The 27,579-nt window shown below is 43.4% G+C and overlaps 1 protein-coding gene across 1 annotated transcript; it reads right to left on the bottom strand.

The window, feature by feature from the left end:
• Positions 1-2,755: 2,755 nt before the first annotated feature.
• CDCP2 (CUB domain containing protein 2) lies at positions 2,756-26,581 on the bottom strand. The gene is made up of 6 exons (XM_040360434.1): positions 26,322-26,581; positions 22,989-23,336; positions 17,649-17,984; positions 14,949-15,302; positions 7,244-7,422; positions 2,756-3,383 (listed from the first exon to the last, which is right to left on the bottom strand). Exons 1-6 carry the CDS (start codon positions 26,395-26,397, stop codon positions 3,069-3,071), a joined length of 1,608 nt encoding a protein of 535 aa, XP_040216368.1. The 5' UTR covers positions 26,398-26,581; the 3' UTR covers positions 2,756-3,068.
• Between the last annotated feature and the right edge of the window lie 998 nt (positions 26,582-27,579).

The raw sequence follows: 27,579 nt of genomic DNA, 5'->3' as shown, positions 1-27,579 counted from the left end.
AGGACTATATTTCTGTTCAAACTGTCCATAAGGACTGTAGGGGTTTTTCCTCTAAAGACTTTCCATGTTTATGGTTGCTGTTCAATTTATATGCACATGACTGAATTGGGAGAATTGACATCCTCCCTTGTGGTTACTAATATTATTTATATTGTTTCCAAGTTTATGTAGTTGCTGAATTGACCCCCAGGGACTCGCACTAACACTAGTTGAACATATTGGTGTTTGGTTGGGTTTGATTCACCTCATTTATTTATTTATTTTTGGAAATGTTGTTATTTCTTAGTATATGGGCACATATATATATTTATTCACGTACAATTTTCTTTGTTTGAATAACATTCACAAGTGTGATATATATATATACAAGTTTATTTATTCACCACACTTGTGGGGGATATAATTCGATCACTCCTGGTTCAGGCGTGTCTTACTCTGTTTGGGGAATCCCGGGCAGAACTGAGTTGTACCGGCGATACACTTTATTTTTTACACTTTCTTCACAAATACATTTTGTGTGTTGGCTGCCTACTTACATTATATTTTTGTTTGCGCAATATTCTCACGCTCACACTTCCTGTCCTATAGCCAAACAGGAAGTGAGAGGAAATCCCTTCAAATTTAAGGACATTTTTTAGGGGTCCCCCAGGTCACTAGAACTAGTGTCCCCATTGGGAGATTTCCCCTCTGTTACTTTTCTGGGGGACAACCCAAAATGTGGAATTTTCTTTTACTTTTAATGATAAACAGGACAAATAAGATGATTCTCCCTAACGGGGGCACAGACAACAATAAAGACTGACAGGGGGTCTAATCCCTCTGCATTCTATCCATTCTAAAAAACAGTTTTGCCTTTTTAGTTTTACTTGAATCATGAGCTCAGTAGATTGTAATCTGATGTCCTTGTGTCCAAGCACTTTGGACAATACTCTTTGCAATACAAACAAGGTACAACACAAAAAATGCCCAAAATTATAGCAGAGGAAGCAGTTTGTATCTCCCCAGGTCTCTTGTTTTCCCTTCTTGCATTCCCTGAATAAAACAGCTTATCTCACTGTAAGCCCTTTTATATCAGTAACCTGAAGTTTTGAGAACGCCCAATCCAAATTTGTAATTGCGCAGGTCGGGACACTTGATTTTTACCCAGTGGAGTCACTTTGCATTTTTATTTATGCACATCCCCTCCTCTGCAGTGTACATTAAAGGAGTTGTAAAGGAAAATGTTTTTTCACCTTAATGCAATCTATGTATTAAGGTGAAAAAACATCTGATGCGGCCGAGCCCCCGTTATACTTACCTGACCCCTGGAAAGTCCCACACGGTCCCGATATCCTCTTCGCCACTCAGCCTGGCCGCTGATTGGCTAGAGCGGATGGATTGAGAGCAGCACCTCTGCTTGACAGACTACGCTTGCTCAGTAGGGGATCGCTTCCCAATAACAGGCGGATGACGGGTCCATCCCCGCCTACAGAGCAGAGACGGACCCTATCCTGCTCTCCTCTATAGGGAATTCGGGTGAAAACAGACCGCCTGTCTGTTTTCATCTGATCATATCCAATCTGATCCCCCAGAAGGATGGAAAATAGGATGGATGTTGCAGACAGGATCAGATCGGATAGCGGCAGATGTCAGCAGACATGTCACTGCTGACATACGTCGTTCCATAGGGGGGGACTGTAGGGTCCGATCAGGTCTGCCTAAAAAGTGACAAATGGACCAGCCTATGTGAAAGGGGCCTAAGGGCAATTTCTTTTTACATTTTGGATAGAGGGGAGAGGGATTAAAACACCCGTCGGTCTTTATTATTGTCTGTGTCTTCATTGGGGAAATTCACCCTCTTTATTTGTTTTACCATTATTACTGAAAGTAAATTCCAAATGTTGGGTTGTCCCCAGAAAGGTAATAGAGGGGAGATCTTCCATTGGGGACACTAGTTCTGTTGACCTCGGGGGTCCCCAAGAAGTTCCCTTAATTTGCAAGGATTTCTTCTCGCTTCCTGTTTTGCCTATGGGACAGGAGGTGAAGGTAAATCGCCCCATTGGGACAAAGAGGGCAAAAATAAACCTTACCGGGGTTATTACCCACCCTGACTCGATCCAAAATGGAAAAATAAAGTTTATAACCTATAGTTCTACTTTCATTTTCTGACTAAAGTTCTACTTTAACTTGGCTTAAAGTGGAGTTCCACCCATAAATATAACATTACATCAGTAGTTTTAAAAAAATTTCATTAGTCCTTTGAAGGCATCTAAAAAAAAATTTTTTTCCTTAAAGTGTTGTTGCTAGGCAGAATAGTTAATCTTCCCACTTCCTGCACCTAGGTGCTTTAAGCTTCCTAACCTACACCGCACAGACTCCTGGGAATGTAGTGGGTGTAACTTTCCAGGAGTCTGTGCATTCCCCAGTCTCAAAGAATCATGTGACTTGGACAGTACAGGTGCTGAAACCTGATCTGACACTGCTTGTGCAGCACTGAGCTTGTGCGAGATCTGCAAGGCTGAAATCCAGGAAGTCATACAGTCTGGCTTCATGATGCCCAAACTTAAGATGGCCCCAGTCAATTTCTATTTTATAAAGTGTCTAAATGCTGTAACAACCTAACAAAACGGACCTTAGTTTACAGACTAACTTTACTAGAATACATTAAGCTTGTGTATTACAGGGGTATTTATATTTAGAAAGTGAAATTGTGGCCGGAACTCCGCTTTAAAGACATTTTACACCACTGGAAAGAGACTATAGTCCAGCCCAGACCTTCTAAAACCAATGCTTAATCTGGCACTGGGAACATTTATTTTAAAATCTGAGTTGCCCTTTTGGTGGTTTTCTTGGATTTCCTTGCCTAGATTTGTCTTTGAGTAATGTAACCTGGCATACATAAAAAATAAATAATCGGGTAAGTAGTCCTCAAATGATTTTTACATCAGACTTTAGTTCTGTGGGATGGACGGTTTCTTCCTTATCTGTATAAGATTAGTTCTTGACTAATAGCACCTCATTCTTCCAGACCTTCCTGCTTTGCAATGATTGTCATAGTGATTATGCTGCTCTTCGTCTGAGGTATAGGGTCACAGTAGAACCAACCCCACCACTGCAATGATCATGAGGATTCCAGCCAATATACAGATGCTGATGAAGACCACGTCGCTGCTATCCTGCCCCCGATCGCTGCTCTCTGATGCCTCTGCCTCTGGAAGCTGGGACTGCTCAGTATTCTCCACCAGTCCCTGGAGCTGAGCCGGGTCTGACCCAGACAGGATACGTATGGAGGCTTCTTTCCTCTTGGGTTCACACTGCACCTCGTACTGATGAATGTCCTCCTGAGCACCCAGAGAGAAATCGATATAAAGTGTGCTCACAATGACTGAGGTGTTGTTCCTTTTCTGCAAGAAAAGCAGAGACATCACTACCAAATTAGTATAGATTTCTTATATATTGTAAGATTATGGGGCACGTAAAGGAATTGGAATTGCCGTATTTATCGGCGTATACCGCGCACTTTTTTCCCCTGAAAATAGGGGGGAAAATCACAGGTGCGCGCTATACGCCGATAGTGTACCTTGGGCTCGGAGGGGAAGGAGGCCGCCGGAATTCACGAGCCGTCTCTCCTGTTTACTCGGCTCTAACGTCGCACACACACAGTCCCGCTTCCGCCACCGGCATTGGACCAGTGTTCTATCAATCACAGGAGCTGGTTCAATGCCGATGGCGGAGGCAGGACTGTGTATGTGACTGCGGCCGAATGAACAGGAGATGACAGCTCGTGATTCCCTCACTCCACGGGAGAAGGTGAGGCTGCAAATGGGCACATAGGCTGCATCTAGGCAAATCAAACTTGGGGGCACATAGACTGGAGCTGGGCAGATAGGCTGCATTTAGGCTGGAGCTGGGCAGATAGGCTGCATTTAGACTGGAGATGGGGCACATAGGCTGCATTTAGACTGGAGATGGGGCACATAGGCTGCATTTAGGCTGGAGATGGGGCACATAGGCTGCATTTAGGCTGGAGATGGGGCACATAGGCTGCATTTAGGCTGGAGATGGGGCACATAGGCTTCATTTAGGCTGGAGATGGGACACATAGGCTGCATTTAGGCTGGAGATGGGACACATAGGCTGCATTTAGGCTGGAGATGGGGCACATAGGCTGCATTTAGGCTGGAGATGGGGCACATAGGCTGCATTTAGGCACAGATTAGGCTGCAGATGGACACTGACCACAACATTTAACTTTTTTTTTTTTCCCTAAAACTTTCCTCTGAAATTGGGGTGCGCGTTATACGCCGATAAATACGGTAGATGTTCTGCTAAATAATAAGGTTGTGCCTAAAACAGTTTCTTCAAAAAGGAGTTAAAGCCTAAATTGAGCCAGAATGTATTTTTTTTTAGTTGCGAGTAGAGTGGGGAAGTTTAGAACATCTGTTGGATTTCTCCTCACTTCCTGTCCCTGTGACACCATTACAAGAAATGTTAAAAATGTGGGTCACCAGGACAGGAATACTCTTCACAGAAAATCTTAACTTTATCAACTCCACTAAAAAAATGTCACTGGCAACTATAAAGAGATTACTCATCGCTGTCTTACTGACCCCAGGAGTGATGGGAACTTTCTCAAGTAGGGACACACACAATTCAGAGGTTCTAAACGCCTAAACATTAAAAAACTCAGTTTTGGCTTTTAAAAGTAAAAGCTCATTGACTTAAAGAACGTTGCATGTTATTTTTTATTTATTTTTTTGCTTTTTCTATATAAATGAAATTTCTGCCTAGAAACAGTATTTTCAGAAGTACTGTAGATTAGAAAAAAAAAAAAAAAAAACTGCTTAGCTATTATAATAATACTCTGATCTCACCTCCTGAGTTGCAAACTTGGAACTTGCTCCAAGTAAGTTATTCATAAATTTTCATGCCATTAGACCTGGGGTGCCCAACCTTTTGAAGAGCGAGGGCCACTTAAGAAACTTGATGACCAGTCGTGGGCCACAATGAGAGGAAAGGGTAGATGACAGGTCACGGCTACTCTATAGGCGATCCGATCTGATCGGCCCAGATGGAGGGGGACTCAGAGGATTGGATTAGAGGTAGGGGACTCAGAGGATTTGATTAGAGGTAGGGGACTCGGAGGATTGGATTAGAGGTAGGGGACTCGGAGAATTGGATTAGAGGTAGGGGACTCGGAGGATTGGATTAGAGGTAGGGGACTCGGAGGATTGGATTAGAGGTAGGCAGGCGTAAATGGACAAAAGTCTGTTTACACCTGCCGCTCTGTAGAGGTGAATTGAGGGTCCGATTGGGTAGGGTCGATCATGTGAAAAGGGCCTAAGACTGCTTTCACACTGATGTGCTGCAGTTTACCCACACCGCAGGTGCAGCGTAATGCACCTGTGTCTATCCTGCGGGTTAGCTGAACTTTGCCATATACTCTGCCTGTGGAAAAAGCTGGCGCTGTAAAGGAAGAATCGGCTCATAGGGCTCTGCTCCACAGCCGTTTTCTTCCTCTACCACCAGCTTCATGCACAACACTGATGCTGTGGTATGACAGGTCGGCAACCTGCGATCTAGGCTTGCCAACCCACCATTCCAGAGCAGAGGTTGCAGGCCACTGGTTGGCCACCCCTGCAATTAGACCAACAAAGAAAAAAATGAAGAAACCTAGAATTTTGGCCCTATATATACCGTACATTATATTACCAAAAGTATTGTGACTCCTGCCTTTTACACTTATATGACATTTAATGGCATCCCAGTCTTAGTCCGTAGGGTTCAATATTGAGTTGGCCCACCCTTTGCAGCTGTAACAGCTTCAACTCTTCTGGGAAGGCTGTCTGCAGGGTTTAGGAGTGTGTCTATGGGAATGTTTGACCATTCTTCCAGAAGCACATTTGTGAGGACAAGCACTGATGTTGGAGGAGAAGCCCTGGCTCGCAGTCTCCGCTCTAATTCATCCCAAAGGTGTTCATACATGTCTTTACACCGCCTTTAATGTAGAAACAGTTTGGGGATGGCCCTTTCCTGTTTTGACTGCGCACAAACAAGGTCCATAAACCTTGTGGACGGCCTTACCAGAAGAGTTGAAGCTCTTATAGCTGCAAAGGGTGGGCCAACTCAATATTGAACCCTACGGACTAAGACTGGGATGCCATTAAAGTTCATGTACGTGTAAAGGCAGGCGTCCCAATAATTTTGGTAATATAGGGCATCTATGGATACAGGGTTCCATTAACTTCATGGACCTCTCTTAGGCCCCGTACACACGAGAGGATTATCCGCTGGAAACGGTCGTCCGGACCGTTCCAGCGGATAAATCCTCTGGCGGATTTTGATCTGATGGTTGTACTAACCATCAGATCGAAATCCGCGCAGAATCCATCCGCGGTGACGTGACACGGCGACGTGCGTGACGCTGGAAGATAAAGACTTCCACGCATGCGTCGAATCATTACGACGCATGCGAGGGAGAGGAGCGGACGGATTGATCCGGTGAGTCTGTACAGACCACCGGATCAATCCGCTGGACAGGATTCCAGCGGATAGATTTCTTAGCATGCTAAGAAATTTTTATCCGCTGGAAATCCGTCGATAAATGTCTGCTCGGACATACACACCACCGGATCTATCCGCTGGAACTGATCCGCGGATAAATCCCATCGGATAGATCCGGTGGTGTGTACGAGGCCTTAGGGATTGTATTGCTGTTCCAGGCTGGCTCCTTATGCTGGGTATTTGGAGGAATCCAAGGAGGTCTACACTCTATCAGGGGTCTCCAAACTTTTCAAACAAAGGGCCAGTTTATTGTTCTTCAGCCTTTAGGAGGGCCGGATTGTGGCCAGCGGGGACAGAAAAAGCCCTATGCCCAGCATTGGTGAGAATAGATATGGCCTCATAGTTTGCGATCAGTAGGATAAGGTGTAGTGCCCCTATTAGTAAGAGTAATTGTATCTCATCATTGGTATCAGTGGAAGAAAAAGTGCTCCCTTGTTGGAGTCCGTGGGAAGAATAGTGCCTCATATCAGTGGAAGGAATAAAGCCCTGAGAGTCGGAAAAAGGCTAGCAAAGGGCCGCATCTGGCCCTCGGGTCGCATTTTGGAGACCCCTGCTCTACAGCATCCATTCAGTCCATCACACATTTGATGTATGGGTTGGCAAGAAAGTTCTACCACTGGTAAATGGAGGACACATATCGGAATGTACCTCCTTCTGCTTTAGGATAGTCACAACTGTGCATAGCTAGTAAGCGGCTTACCTTTGGTTCTGTCCCACATGTATCAAAGCGGGCATAGATCTTAAAGTTACTGCCAGAGAGTTGGGCAGCACAGGATGGTGTACCCAGGTAGATGTGGCTCCTCTCCAGCCGAGGGACAGACTGGCTCGGAATCTGGATGTTGAAGTCAGTACGGGTGCAGCTGACGTTAACTGGGACAACTGATCAGAAAGAAAACAAAAATCAATGTACTGCTATTCTAAATAGGTCACTAATCCTAACATTTTCAGATTAGAACCAGAACAGGTGGGAACGGTTCCTTTTTTATTTGGGAGGGTAGGGAGCTTTGGAGAAGCCATCAAATTGTAAGGCAGATCTGTACATTAGACATGAAATATGAACAAAGCATATCCCTCTATAGTGTGCACTTGTCTTAATTAAGGGCGCTAAGTGTCATTTTCTGTCTGCTGCTTCGTTTCTCTGCTATCCGTGTGAATCACTTCTGACAAGTTTTCCTGACACTAATAAGAAAATGGTGACAGGGGAGTGACCTGCAGCTGATTGGCAGCCTCAGCTCTGTTCCTGTGTGCTGTGTGGACGGGGTGTGTCCCTTCCCTCCAATCAGCTCTCCTCACTGAGTTCTGCAGAGTGTAACTTCAGCCTTCCACTCCTTTTTTTCTGAACTCAGACAAGCTTTATAATGCAGCACTTTGAATGGATGTAGACAAGGGAGGACTGCAGATAAACAGGTGCAACTTATGCTAGGGGATTTGTTTAACCACTTCTGGACCGTCGCACGCCGATATACGTCAGCACTTTGAAGAAGGATATGTTTGCTATGGCAGCAGCCATAACCCCGATATCCTCTTCTTCAGCGGGCGGTCTGGTTTCCAATAATAGTGGTCTCTGCGGCGGATTCGCTGCAAGATCACTTTTATTGGCGGTGGGAGAGGGCCTTTCTCGTGCTTGGTATGGAGACGAGCGGAAACGTCAAAACTTCACTTCCGCTCATAGCTCTTAAAGTGCCATTTTTTTTATTGCATTTTAGTCTAAATATGTGATCTGAAGTCTTTTTGACCCCAGATCTCATATTTAGGAGGTCCTGCCATGCTTTTTTTCTATCACAAGGGATGTTTACATTCCTTGTAACAGGAATACAAGTGACATACCGTATTTATCGGCGTATAACACGCACCCTGGGCCAGATTCTCAGTATGCAGCGTATTTCTGCGGCGGCGTAACGTATCCGATTTACGTTACGCCTCCGCAACTTAGACGGACAAGTGCTGTATTCTCAAAGCACTTGCTCCGTAAGTTGCGGCGGCGTAGCGTAAATTGGCCGGCGTATACTTAACATTGGTACGCCGCACTTATGCCTCATATAGCAGGGGCAACTATACGCCGGGAAAAGCCTAACGTAAACGTCGTAACTTTACTGCGTCGGCCGCGCGTACGTTCGAGAATTCGCGTATCTAGCTAATTTGCATACTCAACGCGGAATTCAACGGAAGCGCCACCTAGCGGTCAAAAAAAATGCAGTTAAGATCCGACGGCGTAAGAGACTTACGCCTGTCGGATCTAATGGATATCTATGCGTAACTGATTCTAAGAATCAGGCGCATAGATACGACGGGTCGGAAGAGGACTTACGACGGCGTACATGGCGCTACGCCGTCGTAAGTCCTTTCAGAATCTGGCCCCCTAACTTTAAGAGGGAAGTTTCAGGGGGAAAAAAATTCCACAGCCCCCTGCATATAACACGCAGGCACAGTTTACCCTCCATTTTCAGGGTAAAAAAGTGAGTGTTATACGCTAATAAATACAGTAATTTTTATTTTTTTAAATTGCGGTAAAGAGAGCCAGAACAGGGATGTGTGTGTGTGTAAACACACAAATCCCCATTCCGATTGCTGCATACACGTCAGTGATCCCAAAAAAGTGTCCGATCCGCCATTTCTAGTAAAAAAAAATATAATTATAAAAATGCCATAAACATATCCCCTATTTTGTAGACGCTATAAATTTTGCGCAAACCAATCAATATATGCTTATTGCGATTATTATTATTATTTTTTTAACCAAAAATATGCGTGAGAAATATATATCGGTCTAAACTGATAAAGAAATTTGTTCTAAAAAAAATTATAAAAATTTGGGATATTTATTATAGCAAAAACTAAAAATAAATTATTATTTTTTCCCAAATTGTCGCTCTTTTTTTGTTTATATCGCAAAAAATAAAAACCGCAGAGGTGATCAAATACCAACAAAAGAAAGCTCCAATTGTGGGGCAAAAAAGGACGTCAATTTTGTTTGGATACAGTGTCACACGACAATTAAAATGACGCAGTGCCGTATCACAAAAAAATGGCCTGTTCAGGAAGGGGACAAATCTTTCCGAGGCTGAAATGGTTAAACATACAAGTTCTTGTTTTTACCACTACTATCCCTTTATACTGGCTTTTAAAATTTAGAAATTGGATGAAAGGTTTAGCACTGGGAAACACTTTTTAATAGATAATTAGTGCATTGTATCTACAACTATATAGATCAGACCAAAATGAGGGACAAATGAGAAGGACTTTGTTCCAAATCAGGGACAGCTGGAAAATATGCTCTAACTGTACAGAAGGTTGGATCACAGCAGCAAATAAAAGGAATTTGGAACTTAGGAGAAGGCTGAGAGCAATATAAAGGACTGTTTGAGAATACAGGCTTAAAGGGGTTGTAAAGGTAAAAAAAAAATCCCTAAATAGCTTCCTTTACCTTAGTGCAGTCCTCCTTCACTTACCTCATCCTTCCATTTTGCTTTTAAATGTCACTTCCTGTTCTTCTGTCTGTAACTCCACACAGTAATGCAAGGCTTTTTCCCTGGTGTGGAGAAAGCCTCTTGAGGGGGCGAGCAGGAGGGTCAGGACACTCTACTTTGCAGATAGAGAAAGGAGCTGTGTGTTAGTGGGCGTCCTGACCCTCCTGCTCGACCCCTCCCCCCTCAAGAGGCTTTCTCCACACCAGGGAGAAAGCCTTGCATTACTGTGTGGAGTTACAGACAGAAGAACAGGAAGTGAGGATTTCTCAGAAGAAATAAGGACATTTAAAAGTAAAATGGAAGGATGAGGTAAGTGAAGGAGCACTGCACTAAGGTAAAGGAAGCTATTTAGGGAAAAATTTACCTTTACAACCCCTTTAAATATAACTTTTTTTTAAAACCAGATTTTAGTGTCACTAGCTGTAACAGAGAAAGGGTTTAACCACTTAAGCCCCGGACCATTTTGCAGCTAAATGCCCAGGCCAGGTTTTGCGATTCGGCACTGCGTCGCTTTAACAGACAATTGCGCGGTCGTGCGACGTGGCTCCCAAACAAAATTGGCGTCCTTTTTTCCCCACAAATAGAGCTTTCTTTTGGTGGTATTTGATCACCTCTGCGGTTTTTATTTTTTGCGCTATAAACAAAAATAGAGCGACAATTTTGAAAAAAATGCAATATTTTTTACTTTTTGCTATAATAAATATCCCCCAAAAATATATATAAAATTTTTTTTCTTCCTCAGTTTAGACCGATACGTATTCTTCTACCTATTTTTGTTAAAAAAAATCGCAATAAGCGTTTATCGATTGGTTTGGGCAAAATTTATAGCGTTTACAAAATAGGGGATAGTTTTATTGCATTTTTATTAATTGTTTTTTTTTTACTACTATTGGCGGCGATCAGCGATTTTTTTCATGACTGCGACATTATGGCAGACACTTCGGACAATTTTGACACATTTTTGGGACCATTGTCATTTTCACAGCAAAAAATGCATTTAAATTGCATTGTTTATTGTGAAAATGACAGTTGCAGTTTGGGAGTTAACCACAGGTGGCACTGTAGGAGTTAATGTTCACTTAGTGTGTGTTTACAACTGTAGGGGGGTGTGGCTGTAGGACTGACGTCATCGATCGAGTCTCCCTTATAAAAGGGATCACTCGATCGATGCGCCGCCACAGTGAAGCACGGGGAAGCCGTGTTTACATACGGCTCTCCCCGTTCTTCAGCTCCGGGGAGCGATCGCGACGGAGCGGCTATAAACAAATAGCCGCGGCGTCGTCCCGGATCGCTCCCCGCGGGAATCCGCCCGCCGCACGCAGCGGAGGGGGTCCTGATCGGACCTCCCACCAGCTAGAAGGCAAGGACGTATATATATGCCCTTCTGCCTGTCCGTGCCATTGTGCGGACGTAAATAGTCGTGCGGTGGGCATTAAGGGGTTAAAGTTCTTAAAGTGATGCTAAACCCAGGACTCTGCATTCACTATATCTGATCTCCCACAGTAAACAGAACATGGAAATGCAATTATTTTAGTAAATATAAACCGCTAAAATATCCTTTCTCATCAGCAATATATAGCAGTCTTATGACTTCTATAGGGTTTGGCTAAGCACTGGTTAAAGCTTGTAGGAGGAGTTTTCATTCTACTCTGAAGCCGTGTACACACGATCGGTTTGTCCAATGGAAAAAGACAGATGGACTGTTTTCATCGGACAAACCGATCAAAATTGTAGCTCTTCTTTTGTTTATAGCGAAAAAATTTAAACCCCAGATGTGATCAAATACCAACAAACGAAAAGCTCTATTTGTGGGGAAAAAGGACGCAATTTTGTTTGGGTACAACGTCGCACGACCGCGCAATTGTCAGTTAAAGCGACACAGTGCTGTATTGCAAACAGTGCTCTGATCAGGAAGGGGGTAAAATCTTCCAGGGCTAAAGCGGTTAATTGCCACCTTAATCAGCCACAGACCCTGTGTAATTAATATGTGTTCGGGTTTAAAGGGATGAGCTGGCAACCCTACTTCCACTCCACTTATAAACTACGACCCCGCTAAGCGCAGGTACTCTTTTTTTATTTTAAAACCTCGTCAAGGGTTAATTCACAATGCCGGCATTATTTTTGCAAGTAACAACATTGCGGCTGAGTCTGTAATTCTTCTAGTAAATCAATAAGAGATGAGGAAGGCTTCTTATACCCAGTACATTAGAAAACCATTAAGAGGTTTTCCTATATACAAAAAGAGCATTACAGCAAGAGAGGGCGAAACTGAATCCCCTGGCCAAGCCAGACGCATTGTAAATCACTGGAAATTGCATTTCCTTTGCTTTCCTGCTTCCTTATTTAGGACCTCTCATGTCTCAGAATAATTTAATTGCACCAAGTCTCATAACTTGTGTCTGAAATCAGCACTAGAGGCTGGAGAGGACACATCCCTCTGCTGCCTTATATAAGTGGAAGACCATTAATACAACGCTGTCGGCTGCCGCTTATCTCTGCGTAATTCATGCCAAGTAAGTCATCAATGGCCCAGAGTATTTACTGTGTTCATTTGCACTTTACTGAAATGTTTTGGGATGTTTAAAGGTGAATTATTCTTAAATCCCAACTCGGGGCAACTAAAAGAATTTGCCCTTGCTGTGCCTGCACTGCAAGAGTTAATTTATCAATTGGGTCTAAGAAGGTTTACTTACCCAATCCTCCATTCCTACTCACAGCTAGAACAGTCCCTGCAGGTCCCCCTGGGATCCATAGCCCTGTATTAGACATGGTGACAGTCCACTGCCTAAGCGCAGGGGAGGTCTATCGGCAAGGAATCATTGAGGCCAGAATCACACTAGTGCGGTGCGAATTTCAGCTCTCTTATCTCAGCAGAGAGATAAGAGAAGTGTTCAGCAGATTAGCAACGTTTTAGATGCGAATTTGGAGACCTGGGAGAAGTTACGGGTGAGAGGAGAGTGGGGGAGAAGTGTATTGAGCTGAATGAGAGAAATTCCTGAAGAGAACTGAACACATCTGCGAATCAGCTGCGTACCCATAGAAGATAATGGGCTTGAATTCGCACCTGAGCCTGCACCGCAATGCCTAAAAGACGCACACGGTTTGGCGGCAATGCGCAGTGCGAATGCATCGCACATATGTGAACCAGTCTCATTGAAAACAATGTATTTTAAAATGTTCTGCGAATTGGATGCGGTTTAAGCCGCACTCAATTCGCATAGGTGTGAACCTGGCCTTAAAGTGGTTCTAAACCTCAGACGTGAAATATGAACAAAGAATATACTTTTATAGTGTGTACTTGTCTCAATTAAAAGAAGTATCATTTCTGTCTGCTGCTTCGTTCTTCTGCTATCAGCATGAGTCACCTCTGAAAAGTTTTCCTGATACCAAGAGAAGAATGATTGACAATGGGTTGGGACCTCCAGTTTATTGACAGCCTAAGCTCTGTTACTGTGTGTTGCGTGAAGGGTGTGTGTCTAGAGTTGCCACCTGTCCTGGATTCACCCGGACAGTTTGGTTTTGAATCATGTGTTGGGGGTTTCAGGTGGACTGAAACCCAGACACATTATTCAGACCGGGCTGTGGCCCCCCAAGTAACCAAGAAAGTTACACACAAATCTGGTGCCATCCGGGAGCTGTGGGCAGCTGTCTGGGGGCAGGTTTGGCATCACCAGGGGGGGGCGGAAGGGAGCCGCCGCAAATTGAGAAGCGGGGGGAGTGTTGCAATTTGCCGCCACAAATTGAGAAGCTGGGGGGGCTGCCGCCGCAAATTAAGGTCGGGGGGAGCTTTGGGTGCTGACGGGAAAAAAAAAGGGGGGATGCCATCCGGGCCCCTGGGGACCACTGTGACCCTTACAGGTGTACTGCCTGTACCCCCCTGATAGTTGCCCTGGATAGGGACCTGTACCAAAGTTATTATATGGTCACTTCAGTCTCTGGGCTTTACCCCCTTAGAGGTCAGGGGGGGCTTTGGGTGCTGACAAAAAAAAAGGGGGATGCCATCTGGGCCCCTGGGGACCACTGTGCCCCTTACAGGTGTACTGCCTGTACCCCCCTGATAGCTGCCCTGGATAGGGACCTGTACCAAAGTTATTATATGGTCATTTCAGTCTCTGGGCTTTACCCCCTTAGAGGTTGGGGGGCTTTGGGTGCTGACGAATAGAAAAAAAAATGTATAAAAAAAAAAGAAGGGGGATGCCTTCCGGGCCCCTTAGAGGTAGGAGAGGCTTTGGGTGCTGATGAACAAAGAAAAAGGGGGATGCAGACGGGGCCCTGGGGACCACCAGGCCCCTTAGAGGTCAGGGGGGCTTTGGGTGCTGACAAAAAAAAAAAAAAGAAGGGGATGCCATCCGGGCCCCTGGGGACCACTGTGCCCCTTACAGGTGTACTGCCTGTAAAGTTATTATATGGTCACTTCAGTCTCTGGGCTTTACCCACATACCTGTGCCACCCTAAAATATGAAAAATAATACATACTAATTCCATTCATAGCCATCTAACAGTGGTGCCTGCACTGAGTATGCCTTTACTTTTTTGAAAATATTTGCTATACTCTCATGCTCTCTGGATAAACCATTAAACTGCCAGACAGTAGTGGGCCCCTTGTGTTCCTGGGCCCTATGGATATTACACAGTTTCTTGTGGCCATAATAATATGCATGACTTATTAATAAGGCTAACAGAAGAGTCGCCTCTGCTGCTCATTACACAAATCATAATAATAATTTCACTTTATTGGGACCTGGAGAAGGGCCTCTGTGATGGACACAGAGAGGGCTTCTGTTAGAGGGTCTGTTAGATGTTTGGCGCCCCCACCTCTGCAGGCGCCTGGGTGCAATGCACCCTGCCTAGGATCGGCCCTGCTCTCAGTCCCATTTTGAAATAAGACCCAATACAACCCAGACACAAACACTAGATAATGCAAAATGATGTACTTACCGCCAATGTAAAACACGGAGAAGCCCTTACTGGCTGTATCTCTGTCCGTCACGAGAACCAGTAGCAGATTGTTCTTGCTAGACATGATTGGTGAGGGGATCTCTGTACCGCACCATTTTCCCAGAAGTTTGTTGCCTTCATTTTGCCCATCATAAACCGACACATAGTCATAATCACACTGTTCCGTCAAGCTGTTCTTCTCCTCCAGCTCCATGTCTCGGAAGAACATCTTAATACGAAAGCCTGGGGGTAACTGGATGTTCCACTGACAGATAATATTATTGGGGTACATTTCTGGATAGCGAGGGCTGGTGATATTGCTCTTCACTGCTTTGAACACGTCCTGACATTCACCTGAGGGGGGGGGGGGGGGGAAAGGAGATTGGATCAGGGCCATTTTGGGAGCAATAGCAGATTATGTTCACTACGTCACAAATTTTATTTTTAACCGATACATGGACGTTAAAAAAAATGCTCTGGTGGGTCATCAAATGACTCTTGGGTCATTCATCCTATTGTAATGTCTTCCAATAAATACTCTGAAGGTCACAATGAATTGAATGTAGGTTGTAATATCTCGTAGTGCGCCTCTATGCTTTGCTCACACCTTCATTACAGAGATGTTTAGCAAAGCAGGAACAAAAAATCTGGACAGCCGCACTCTGAACAAGTTGTAGCCTTTATTAAAAAAAAGGACAGCACTACAAGTCACAGCAACATCAAATAAAACCCGACTTTTGGCGCGTTTCGCACTGAAACTAGTGCTTAGTCATGAGCTATGACAGAGGATGAGGTAAGTGAAGGGGGACTGCACTAAGGTAAAGGAAGCTATTTAGGAAAAATAATTGTACCTTTACAACCCCTTTAATGATCCTATCTGGCTATGTCCTCCCCTCTGTAAACTGACCATGGTATATCATGGCTACTGAGCCCTGACATTGTGGTCAGTCCTACGGGCTTCCATTATCTGAAGCTGTCCTGCTCTGTGCTTTCTCCCTCCCCCCCTGCCTGTCTGCTCCTGTGTCAGGACCCACCCCTCCCCCCTTGCTGCTGAAGTTTTAATTAAACTTTATTCGATCCTGTCTGTTTAATAATCCTATGTGCCTCTGTGTTTTATAATAATAAGCCTTTCTTTACCAGTTTTCAGAGCGCCGACTGCCGCTCACATGACCCACCGCCTCTCTCCTTCTTTCCTCCTCCCTTCCAGACTGACCTCAGTGGGAAATCCTCAGCCCTGCCTGCTGCAGCTGTCTGATGGGGAGAGAAGAAAGCTGACGGGTCACGTGTGCAGCGATCGTCGCTCTAAAAACTGGTAAAGAACGGATTATTTTTTATAAAGAACAGACACATGGGCACATAGGAATATTCAACAGTCAGGATGGGATAAAGTGAATTAAGTGGCTTAACAAACACTTTAAGGTGAACACATAACCAAATAATAGCTATAACAGGATGGCCCAGACATATTTCCAATGTAATCAATATCCATCTGGTCGTGCCACTGGACCCGACAGAATATCCTAAAGATACCAACTGTAAAGCCAGCCATTCACAGATCAAATTTTCTCTGATTCCCGCTGAATCAGCCAAAATTTGTTCCGTGGGTGGCTCTGTCAGTATCACCTCCCAGCTAAATAAAAATATTTTTGTTCAATTGACTTTTGTTGAATGAGCCGGGTGAGAAATGTTTCCACAGCAAACATCTGTCTTTAAAGCGGGGGTTTACCCTAAAAAATCTATATACCATTAGATCCAGCATACTGCTGACATCTGCTGTCCCCCCCCCCCCCCCCGCTGTACTTACCGTGTTATTGTAGTTTTCACCCGGCTTCCGGGTTCTCTCTGCCCCGGGGAGTAGGCGTTCCTAAGACAAGGCGAAGATGATTGACGTGCTGGTAAAGCGCGTCACGCCTTCCGAAAATACACAAAGTGGGACTCAGCTTTTTACGACGTCTGAGCAGTCAGCTCTACATGGCAGGCGCCGTAAACAGCCGAGTCTCACATCGTCTATTTTCGGAAGGCATAACGCGAACAGCGCGTCTCCTGGAAGGATCAACACTCACTCCCAGGAGACATTGCGCAGAGCTCCCCGTCGGGGAAAAGGAGCGACACTCTCCGCAAGGAAGAAGACCCGGACAGCAAGAATACAGGTAAGTGTAAACATATGACAAAAAATGACAACGCAGCAGTGATTTACTAAGGCTGGAGACAGGTTAGGTAGAAAGTTCAATTTGAGGGTGAACCTCTGCTTTAAACAGATGTAGTCGCTGTTTGCACATTCTGAATGCAACAGGTGGTGGCTGTCAGATTAAAGCTAAAGCCTTACAGACTACAATTTACTTATTCAATTTCCTTTAGATTTACCTTCAACTATGCAGTGCAAGGGCCTGTCTGATTGCATACAAATTGAAAGTGTTTGACCTCATAATATATGGTTTTGGTAAATCTAAAGGAAAATTGTACAATGTATGACCAGCCTTAATTAGCTGGCATTGCAGATTTATCCATCTCCGCTGCTTAGCGTTGATAGCAGAATTGAGTCTGTTATGAAGACTACTGTACTAAAATGCGCTTTTGTTAGGACAACTGTCTTATCCTTTGTGATTTTTTTTTAATGCAAACTTAGCAGTGAGTATCTAACTTGATCAAATACTTATGGAGTCTAATTTTAAATTAGATTGGAGAGAAGAAATGTCATACCAGATGAGAAGTGAGCCTTGAAGCCCCTGGCTCCAATATTGAAGTCAGATTTGAAGATCACATGCAGCTCATTGGAGGAGGATGTGATGTCTGGTGGTTTGGTGGTACCACAGTAATGGTGGACTTGTTCTTCAATACCATTGCCATCAAGAACAGCAACATAATCAAAGTTACACTCCTGGCTCTCCAGCTGGAAGTCTGTGAACACCAGGCGGATGTTGGTGTGAGGGGCGGCCCGGATCAGCCAGTGGCACTCCGCATTGTTGGGGTAATTATCGGGGTAGTCAGGGCTGGTAATAACTCCAGAAAGGCCAGTGAGCACTCCTCCACAGATATCTGAATGACAAAGTATGAAGCAATAACAAAGCATCAATCACTACAATATAAAGCCACACCTATAATCTGACCAAACTCTGCCCAAAAATTCCTTACAGGGACAAAACCACCCCCACATTTGTGTAGCTCCTCCTCTTTGTGGGCTCAGTAATTCATCCTGTGTGGCCAAAATTGCAATATTGGGTAATATAAGTAAGAAATTTGCATTTTAAAGCAGTCATAGTTATATAAATATATTTTACATTTTAACATGGATCCAAACAAAGACTAAAGTGTACCCAGCGTTAAAAAAAAAAAAAAAACACTCTGTAAATGCCCAGAGATTCAATTTTTTTTGGTCCTTCAACAATTTTACTCGAGAAAAGTGATGGGAGATTCCAAATTTACAGCTTGGATTGAACATGCACATGTATGTATTAAGTTGTTATGTATTTAAAATAAATAAAGAACTTTGTATGTGGTATACAATTTTAAAGTAACCGTTGATGTAATTATCATATGTATATGTTCTTTTTTCAATAGAAGGCTTTTACGGCATCCACTGAAGAAGCCCGATATATGGGCGAAACATGTTGGGAACTCCACTCTACAGTGTTGCATTCATAAAACTTTATGGATATGTACTTGCTAATTGTTATCTTTTAACAATTTATTATTTGCTATTTAAATAAAAAAAAATCTTATATATTATAGTTGATACTATTTCACTTTATTTTGCACCCTAAAAATCCCAATTTTTCCAAATTTACATCTGTCACCAGAACAGAGACAACAAAGAAATATTTTAATAGGGAAGCCTGTTCTGGTGACTACTGTCCAAGATGGGATTTCCATTTTTTTGGAGCAATTTCTACTTCCCTTTGTTTCTCTGGGACAAAAAGTCAAGGGAAATCTCCCCAATGAGACACAGGCAGTAAGAAAAAAACAAGAAAGGTTTTACATTTAACCATGCTTTACTTGAAAAATAAAAAAATAAAAAGAAGCGGCTTTAGATATGCTGTATGTAATCCAAGGGAAGGCTTAATTGAGTTCAATTTGGAATGTGTTAATGCTTTTGATTAGAAAACTCAAGTAACATTATCTGGGAGTTAATGCAGCAGAGACATCTCTTTGTAAGTGGAACTTTAATACACTTCTAAATTAAAGCCAGAAATAAGGACCATGTACATTATCCATTTTTGTTTTTTAAGACAATGGCCCAAAGATTCAATAATCAGTTACTTGTAGGATTTATGAACACTCAATAAACATTTGAAAGTAACATTATTGATCACAAAGTTCTTCCTAGAATGGTCAAGCATAAAATTATTCCCATGCCAGAAATTAGCCATGAAATAGAAATTAAGGGGCAGATCCTCAAAGAAATTACGCCGGCGTATCACTTGATACGCCGCGTAATTTCAAATTTCCTGCGTCGTATCTTTAGTTCGAATCCTCAAACCAAGATACAACGGCATCTGGGTTCGATCCGACAGGAGTACGGCTTCGTACGCCTTCGGATCTTAGATGCAATACTTCGGAGTCCGCTGGGTGGAGTTCGCGTTGTTTTCCGCATCGGGTATGCAAATTAGCGATTTACGACGATCCACGAACGTACGGGTGGCCGCCGCATTCTGTTACGTCGTCTCTAGTCGGCTTTTTCCGGCGTATAGTTAAAGCTGGTGTTTTGCGGCGTATAGTTAGAATTGCCATGTTAAGTATGGCCGTCGTTCCCGCTTTTAATTCAAAATGTTTTATTTTTGTTTGCGTAAGTCGTCCGTGAATCGAAATGTACGTAAGTCACGTGTAAGTAAAAAAAAATGACGTCCTAGCGACGTCATTTAGCGCAATGCGCGGCGGGAAATTTCGGGACGGCGCATGATTCACCAAGCACTTGCGTGAAAAATTACACCGGCGGCCTCCGGCGTAAGCCCGCGTAATTTAAAGGGGCGTGTGCCATTTAAATTAGGCGCGCTCCCGCGCCGGACCTACTGCGCAAGCTCCGTTTCGAAATTCCCGCCGCGCTTTGCACGAACTGACGTCATTTTTTCGATCGGCGACGTGCGTAGCGTACTTCCGTATTCCCGGGCGTCTTACGCAAACGACGTGAAATTTTAAAATTCGACGCGGGAACGACGGCCATACTTTATACAGCACATACGTCTGCACTTTATATCACCATTGTATTTTTGGAGCACCTTTATCACTTTGCACTTTATGGACTTTATGTTTTTTGATTATTTATACATTTTAGATTTATTTGCGCTGCACTATTTATTTATTTATTCACTTCGAGATATTTTTGGATTATATCTGCAGTGCTGGCTTGCAATTTAGTTTAAATTTTTTATATTTTTCCAGCGCTGAATCACTATTATTATTTTTCTGTGTAAAGTTAAGGCACCAAAAACGACGACTAACTTTGCGACGGGAAACTAGACTAGCGGCGACGTAGCGAGCGCGAAAATCCGTCGTGGATCGCCGTAACTCCTAATTTGCATACCCGACACTGGTTTACGACACGAACTCCCCCCAGCGGCAGCCGCGGTACTGCATCCTAAGATTCGACAGTGTAAAACAATTACACCTGTCGGATCTTATGGCTATCTATGCGTAACTGGTTCTATGAATCAGTCGCATAGATACTCTGAGAGATACGACGGAGTATCTCCGCTGTGAATCTGGCCCAGTGTGTATGTCACTACCATGGCTCTCACAGAATAGAATAGCACTACATGAAACAAAGGGGCCTTGTTGTGGCACCTTGTGGTGGTATAGTCAACTGAGACCTCTGTTTTCTTTTTCAAATTTGAAAGACTTTAGATTTTCTTTGCTGACTAGTAGTGCTGAGTTCCGGGAAGATTTGTTTTGTATCGTGGCGCCGTAAAAGACCCTGGCACCAGAAAAATTGATGTCAGTAACAGAATTTTTAGCCACTTTCCGTCGTACTAACAATCTTTTTTACATGTGTGTTTTTTTTTCTTACAGTAACTGAGAGATCAATACATATGCCTATTTACTGTTCCTGGAAGCATCATTTCAGTATTATCTGGCAGCCTCCCGTGTGTTTTCAAAAATATGATTTTTATGGAAAAGAAAGCCATTAATGTTTAGTGCCTATTTACACTTGTTTTGCAGTAAAACACATGAATGTTACTACATTAAAATACATTTCAAGTAGAAATTCTATTCTTTCTTATATGGCTGGTTCATATCTATGGGCTATAATTTATTTTATTTTTAAAGGGCTGATTCACACCTACCCAGGTCACTGCCCCCTCTCCTCTGAATGTCCCCAAGTGCGTTTTTATTAAAAAATGATTATATACTTTTATGAAGTCTTTAGGCAGGCCACATGACACCACAAGGTCCTCTTTCTCTTTACCTCTTGTCTGCACTCAGTGCACCTTACTGATGTAAAGATGACGTCAGGGCTGGTGCTACCACTAGGCCAGTTTACTGTCCTTCATACATTAGGGGGCCAGACTATGGCCAGTGGGAGTAGAAAATGTCCTGGAGTCAGTGGGAGGAATAGTGCCCCATCATTGGTATTAGGGGCGGAATAGTGCCCCATCATTGGTGTCAGTGGGAGGAATAGTGTTACATCATTGGTATTAGTGGGGGAATTAGTACCCCATCATTGGTGTCAGTGGGAGGAATAGTGTTACATCATTGGTATTAGGGGCGGAATAGTGCCCTATCATTGGTGTCAGTGGGGGGAATAGTGTTACATCATTGGTATTAGTGGGAGGAAAAGTGCCCCATCATTACTGTCAGTGGGAAGAATAGTGTTACATCATTTACATCATTGGTATTAGTGGGGGGAATAGTACCCCATCATTGGTGTCAGTGGGAGGAATAGTGTTACATCATTGGTATTAGTGGGGGGAATAGTACCCCATCATTGGTGTCAGTGGGAGGAATAGTGTTACATCATTGGTATTAGGGGTGGAATAGTGCCCTATCATTGGTGTCAGTGGGAGGAATAGTGTTACATCATTGGTATTAGTGGGAGGAAAAGTGCCCCATCATTGCTGTCAGTGGGAAGAACAGTGTTGCATCATTGGTATTAGTGGGAGAAATAGTGTTCCATTATTGGTACTAGTGGGAGAAATAGTGCCCCATTGTTTTGCATCATTGTGGGAGGAATAGTGTCTCATCATTGGTATCAGTGCCCGATCATCTATGTTAGTGGGAGGAATAGTGCCCCATCATTAGTATTAGTGGGAGGAATAGTGCCCTATCATGGTGTCAGTAGGAGGAATATGGCCCCATCATTGGTGTCAGTGGGAAGAACAGTGTTGCATCATTGGTATTAGTGTCCCATTATTGGTACTAGTGGAAGGAATAGTGCCCCATTTTGCGTCATTGTGGGAGGAATAGTGTCTCATCATTGGTATCAGTGCCCGATCATTGGTGTCAGTGAGAAGAATAGTGTCCCATCATTGGAATTAGTGAGAAAAATAGTGTTGCATCATTGGTATTAGTGGGAGGAATAGTGCCCTATCATTGGTGTCAGTAGGAGGAATAGTGTCCCATCATTGGTGTTAGTGGGAGGAATGGTGTCCTATTACTGGTATCTATGGAAGGAATAGTGCCCCATAATTGGTATCAGTGAGAGGAATAGTGTTGCATCATTGGTATTAGTGGAAGGAATGGTACCCCATTTTTGGTATCAGTGGAAGAGATGGTGTCCCATCATTGGTATCAGTGGAAGGAAAAGTGACCCATCATTGGTGTCAGTGGCAGAAATAATGTCCCGTCATTGGTGTCAGTGGGAGGAAAAGTGTCCCATCCAGGGGCGGATTGACCATTTGAGCACTGCCCGAGGGCCCCATGCCACTAGGCTGACTGGGCTGAATTTGTGTGTTAAACTGCAAAGGTATAAATGGGCCCCTAAAACAACAACGGACCAATCCTGGAGAGCACTGTGTGATGTCTGTGGATAGCCTTGAACTACTTCCCAGTCTTTTGAATCCAGATAAACATTTGAAGAAATGTAGGGTCAATGTACGGTTGACTTACCTTTCCTGTAGGTGGCAGAGAATCCCGTGCTTCCCACGTGTTTGTCTGAATGAAAGATAACAGACAGCACGTGCCATGATGATGTAAGATTTGGGGGCAACTGGGAACCACAAAATGTTCCCAACAGATTCCCTTCATCCCTGGAGGCCCCGTTGTAAATCTTGACGTAGTCATATTCACAGGTGTCATGGAACTCCAAGTTGAATTCCTGAAAGATAAGCTGGACGGTGAATCCCTCGGACACGACGATGAGCCAGCTGCACTCAGTATAAGGTGGATACACTCTTGGGAAGTTGGGGCTGAATATATGGCCTATAGGAGCGGAAAGCACTCCCCCACACTTCACACCTGTGGAAGAAAAGGGCATTTTAAGTCATTCATTCATCGCTTTGTTCCCTTATTTTTGTTCTTTTGCATAGGTGTGTACACAGGGTGTACCAGGTGTGCCTGGGCACACCCTAATAACCCTGAGCGGTACAGATTCCCCCTGTGTCAACCCCCCCTCCCCTTATATTTCAGAATGGAGAACAGGGGAAGGGGCCAGTAAATATGTCATATACGGTCCCCTTCCATTTCTGATCAGTACTGATCACTTACTGTGATTGTAAGAAAAAAATAATTATATATACATACACACACACCTTTTAGCTTTGAGGTGCACACCCTAATGCAATAAGCTGCGCACATCTATGTTCTTTTGATAAACATTCTTAGCCAGATTCAGAGAGAGTTAGGCTGGCATATCAGTAGATACGCCGGCGTAACTCTGAATCTGCACCGTCGCAAATTTAAGCGTATTCTGGAAACCAGATACGCTTAAATTAGGCTAAGATACGAGCGGCGTAAGTCTCCTACGCCGTCGTATCTTAAAGTGTAATTTTTAGGCTGGCCGCTAGGTGGCGCTTCCGTTGAGTTTGGCGTAAAATATGTAAATGACTAGAAGACTAGAAGAGGTTCGGCCTAAACTAGTATCGGCCTAAACTGAGGGAAATTTTTTTTTTTATATATATGTTTTTGGGGGATATTTATTACAGCAAAAAGTAAAAAATATTGAATTTTTTTCAAAATCGCCGCTCTATTTTTGTTTATAGCGCAAAAAATAAAAACCGCAGAGGTGATCAAATACCACCAAAAGAAAGCTATATTTGTGGGGAAAAAAGGACGCCAATTTTGTTTGGGAGCCACGTCGCACGACCGTGCAATTGTCTGTTAAAGCGACGCAGTGCCGAATCGCAAAACCTGGCCTGGGCATTTAGCTGCCTAAAGGTCCGGGGCTTAAGTGGTTAAAAGCCAAGCTAAGCATAAAACTAGCTTCCAAAGAAGGTGTAACACCCACTTATGTATTTTTAAGTAACATCTCCACTCACTGTCTTGACGTAGGACTGTCAAGAATAGATGTAGTCTACGACAGATGTAGTGTCGTCCTGTAACTGACCTTGTCTGTCCTTAAAGCTACCATGTTTAAATCCAATGATTCAGAAACATTTATCACATAATAAATATTAATGAATTTAAAATCTAACAATCAGCCTCCTGCAAACCTCAGCACACAAAGCTGTACTGAGAGAAGAACGGACAGCATAAGTAGCCAATCAGGCACTGCAGCAGCGCAAAGTGCTGTCACTCTAACATTGTGAAGACGCTTTCAGAAGGGAGATCACATCTGTATGCTGCTGCTCTGTTATGGCCCCTTCTAAATCTAGAGGCTTATGCCGCATACACACCATCACTTTATGTGATGAAAAAAAACGACATTTTCTGTGAAGTAAAAAATGACGTTTTTGAAACTTAAATTTTCAAAGACGAAGTTGCCTACACACCATCGTTTTTCTCACAATGTTCTAGCAAAGCGAGGTTACGTTCTCACCACTTTTTCCATTGAAGCTTGCTTCATAAGTAGCTTCTGGGCATGCGCGGGTGAAAAAACGTCGTTTTAAACAACGTTTTTTACTACACACGGTCAATTTCTGTGAAGTAAAAGTTGACGTTTTGAAAAACGACACATAAAATTGAAGCATGCTTCAATTTTTTTTTGGTCGTTTTTTAGAAGACATAAAACGACGTTTTCCCCCACACACAGTCATTTAAAGTGACGTTTTTAAAAACGTCATTTTTTTTCATCACATAAAGTGATGGTGTGTACGGGGCATTACAATTAACAGCCGTATGTGCTCTACTGATTGCAGAGCTGGTCATTGACACATCATATTGTGACTGTGACATAGTAGGGGGTGGAGAGACCATACCTCCCAACTTATTGAGATGGGAATGAGGGACACCTATCGGCAAAGATATGTAGGCATAGGACACACCCCTTGCCACGCCCCCTTATAGTTGAATTGTAAAAAAAAAAAAAAAAATAACAAGAATGGTAAAACCCACAAGTGCTTTTTTAACCACTACTATTCCTTTATATTGGCTCTTGGAATTTACAAATGCAGCAATTTAGAAATCAGATGAAAGGAGCACTGGGAAACACTTTATAGATAAAAAGTGCATTTTATAAACACCTATAGAGATCAGACCAAAATGAGGGACAAATGAGGAGGAATGAGGGACAGAGGGACATTATTCCAAATCAGGAACAGTCCCTCGAAATCAGAGACAGTTGGGAGCTATGGGAGAGACCACTGCTTACAAATAGAGCAGCATTCCTCTCTGTTGTCTATGGTTGAAGATTTGGCTTAATGCAAAGGCCGTATTTCCAAGAGCATTGCAGTAAAACATACACCTATTATAGTACAGTTCAGATAGCTAAGGTTTCTCAAACTTCAGTTGGGTTTTCTATCAATGGCAACTTTCATAAATCTGTCCTGAGAAATACCCCTTATGTTACTTTTTTCAAAGTGGTCCTCGCCTTCATATTTTATTTCTAAAGGTAGAAGTAGAATATATATTACTATCTAAAAGTTAATCCAGTTTATTTGTTTTGCCCCAATCATTTTGGCAATAGCCAGAGTATCCAGTACAACAGTCCAGCTCCCCCCCCTTTTTTTTTTGCCGGCAAAATCCCCTAAAATAATTTGGCACAGTAATACAAACATGCAGACTATCGCAACCAATAACCAACTGTTCAATACCAATGTCTACATTGTACAGGACCAATAAAAGCTACTTAACTGTCTGCCCTGATACTTGGTGCATCACAGGGGCCTAGTATGGTACAAAATCAACACGACAACCTAAAGAAACCACCTAAAGTTTCAGCTTTCTCTTACAACCAGACAATTTCAAATGTTCAAAGAGTAGAGTAGAGTTGCTCTATTGGAAAGGAAACATTTAAGAGGATTCCCTCCATCCCGACATAGAGAACCACTAGAAATCTCTGCTTACCTTTCCGGGCCTGAATCACGGGGACTCTCCATAGCACGCTTATCACGAAGATAAACTTGCAATGAATATTCTGCATATTGGAAAGCTAGTGCTGTAATATATCCAGTCCTCACAGAACACTACAGATAAGACTCAGAGCTGCTATTGAATAAATAATTCATCTGTTGTCTGAATAGGAACTTGATCTCACTTTGCTCTCCACCCTCGATGTTCTGATGTGTATTGGGTATCCCTGGATTTACACATTCACCCTACCTGCATGAAATCACAGGGGCTTGGGGGGGGCATTGCATTTTCCTGGCAATGCTGTGGCAGCAGGCTTAATAGTGTACTAACATGGCAGCTCTTTCTCCCAACATAAGAGCTTAGAACAGGGCGGCCCTATGTACACACGACGCTGCTAAACGTACGTTTAGAGACAGATGAACGATTTTTTCAACTGCTCCTGAACCCATTCAATGTTATCCTATGTGACCATGTACACTGTCTCGCTTATTGCCGTTTTTAGGCAGTTGCATGTAACAGTGTTTCTTTGAAAGCAAAAAAAATGGGTTCAGATGCAGAAGATTTCCAAGTTTCAGACGCAAAACGCGACTAAACGCGGTAAACCGTGTTTAGCAGCATTTGGTTTATTGGCGTTTTTTCGTTTTTGGCCATTTAAAACAAAGCATTTTTGTAAACGCTTCTAAACGCAAACGCGGTTAAACGCGGCAAAATTGACATTTTAAACGTAGGTTACTATCTGTCAAGTTTAATAATTTAGAAGCAGTTGTAAAAACGTCCCGTGTACATGGAACCTAAGTGGTTTGGGTCAATATATTTTAGTTTGATATAGCCAGATTCAGAGAGACTTACGACGGCGTATCAGTAGATACGCCGTCGTAAGTCCGAATGAGCGCCGTTGTATCTTTGCGCACATTCTTAAACCGAGATACACCTCACTGTTGCCAAGATACGACCGACGTAAGTCTCCTACGCCGTTGTATCTTCGCTGCATATTTACGCTGGCCGCTAGGGGCGTGTACGTGGACTTACGCGTCAAATATGTAAATGAGCAAGATACGCTGATTCACGAACGTACGTATGCCCGTCGCAGTAAGCTACGCCGTTTACGTAAGCCATACGCCGGCATAAAGATAAACCACCTCTATAGGTGGCGCAGCCCATGCAAGGTATGGACGACAGAACAGCCATCGTATTTTACGTAGTTTGCGTAAGCGTACGTGAATGGGGCTGGGCGTAGGTTACGTTCACGTCG

Source organism: Rana temporaria, chromosome 7 (assembly GCF_905171775.1).
Source record: "Rana temporaria chromosome 7, aRanTem1.1, whole genome shotgun sequence".
In the NCBI taxonomy this organism is placed as follows: Eukaryota; Metazoa; Chordata; class Amphibia; order Anura; family Ranidae; genus Rana; species Rana temporaria.
Note: the sequence above shows the minus strand (reverse complement) of the source record. Positions and strands in the feature narration are given on the sequence as shown.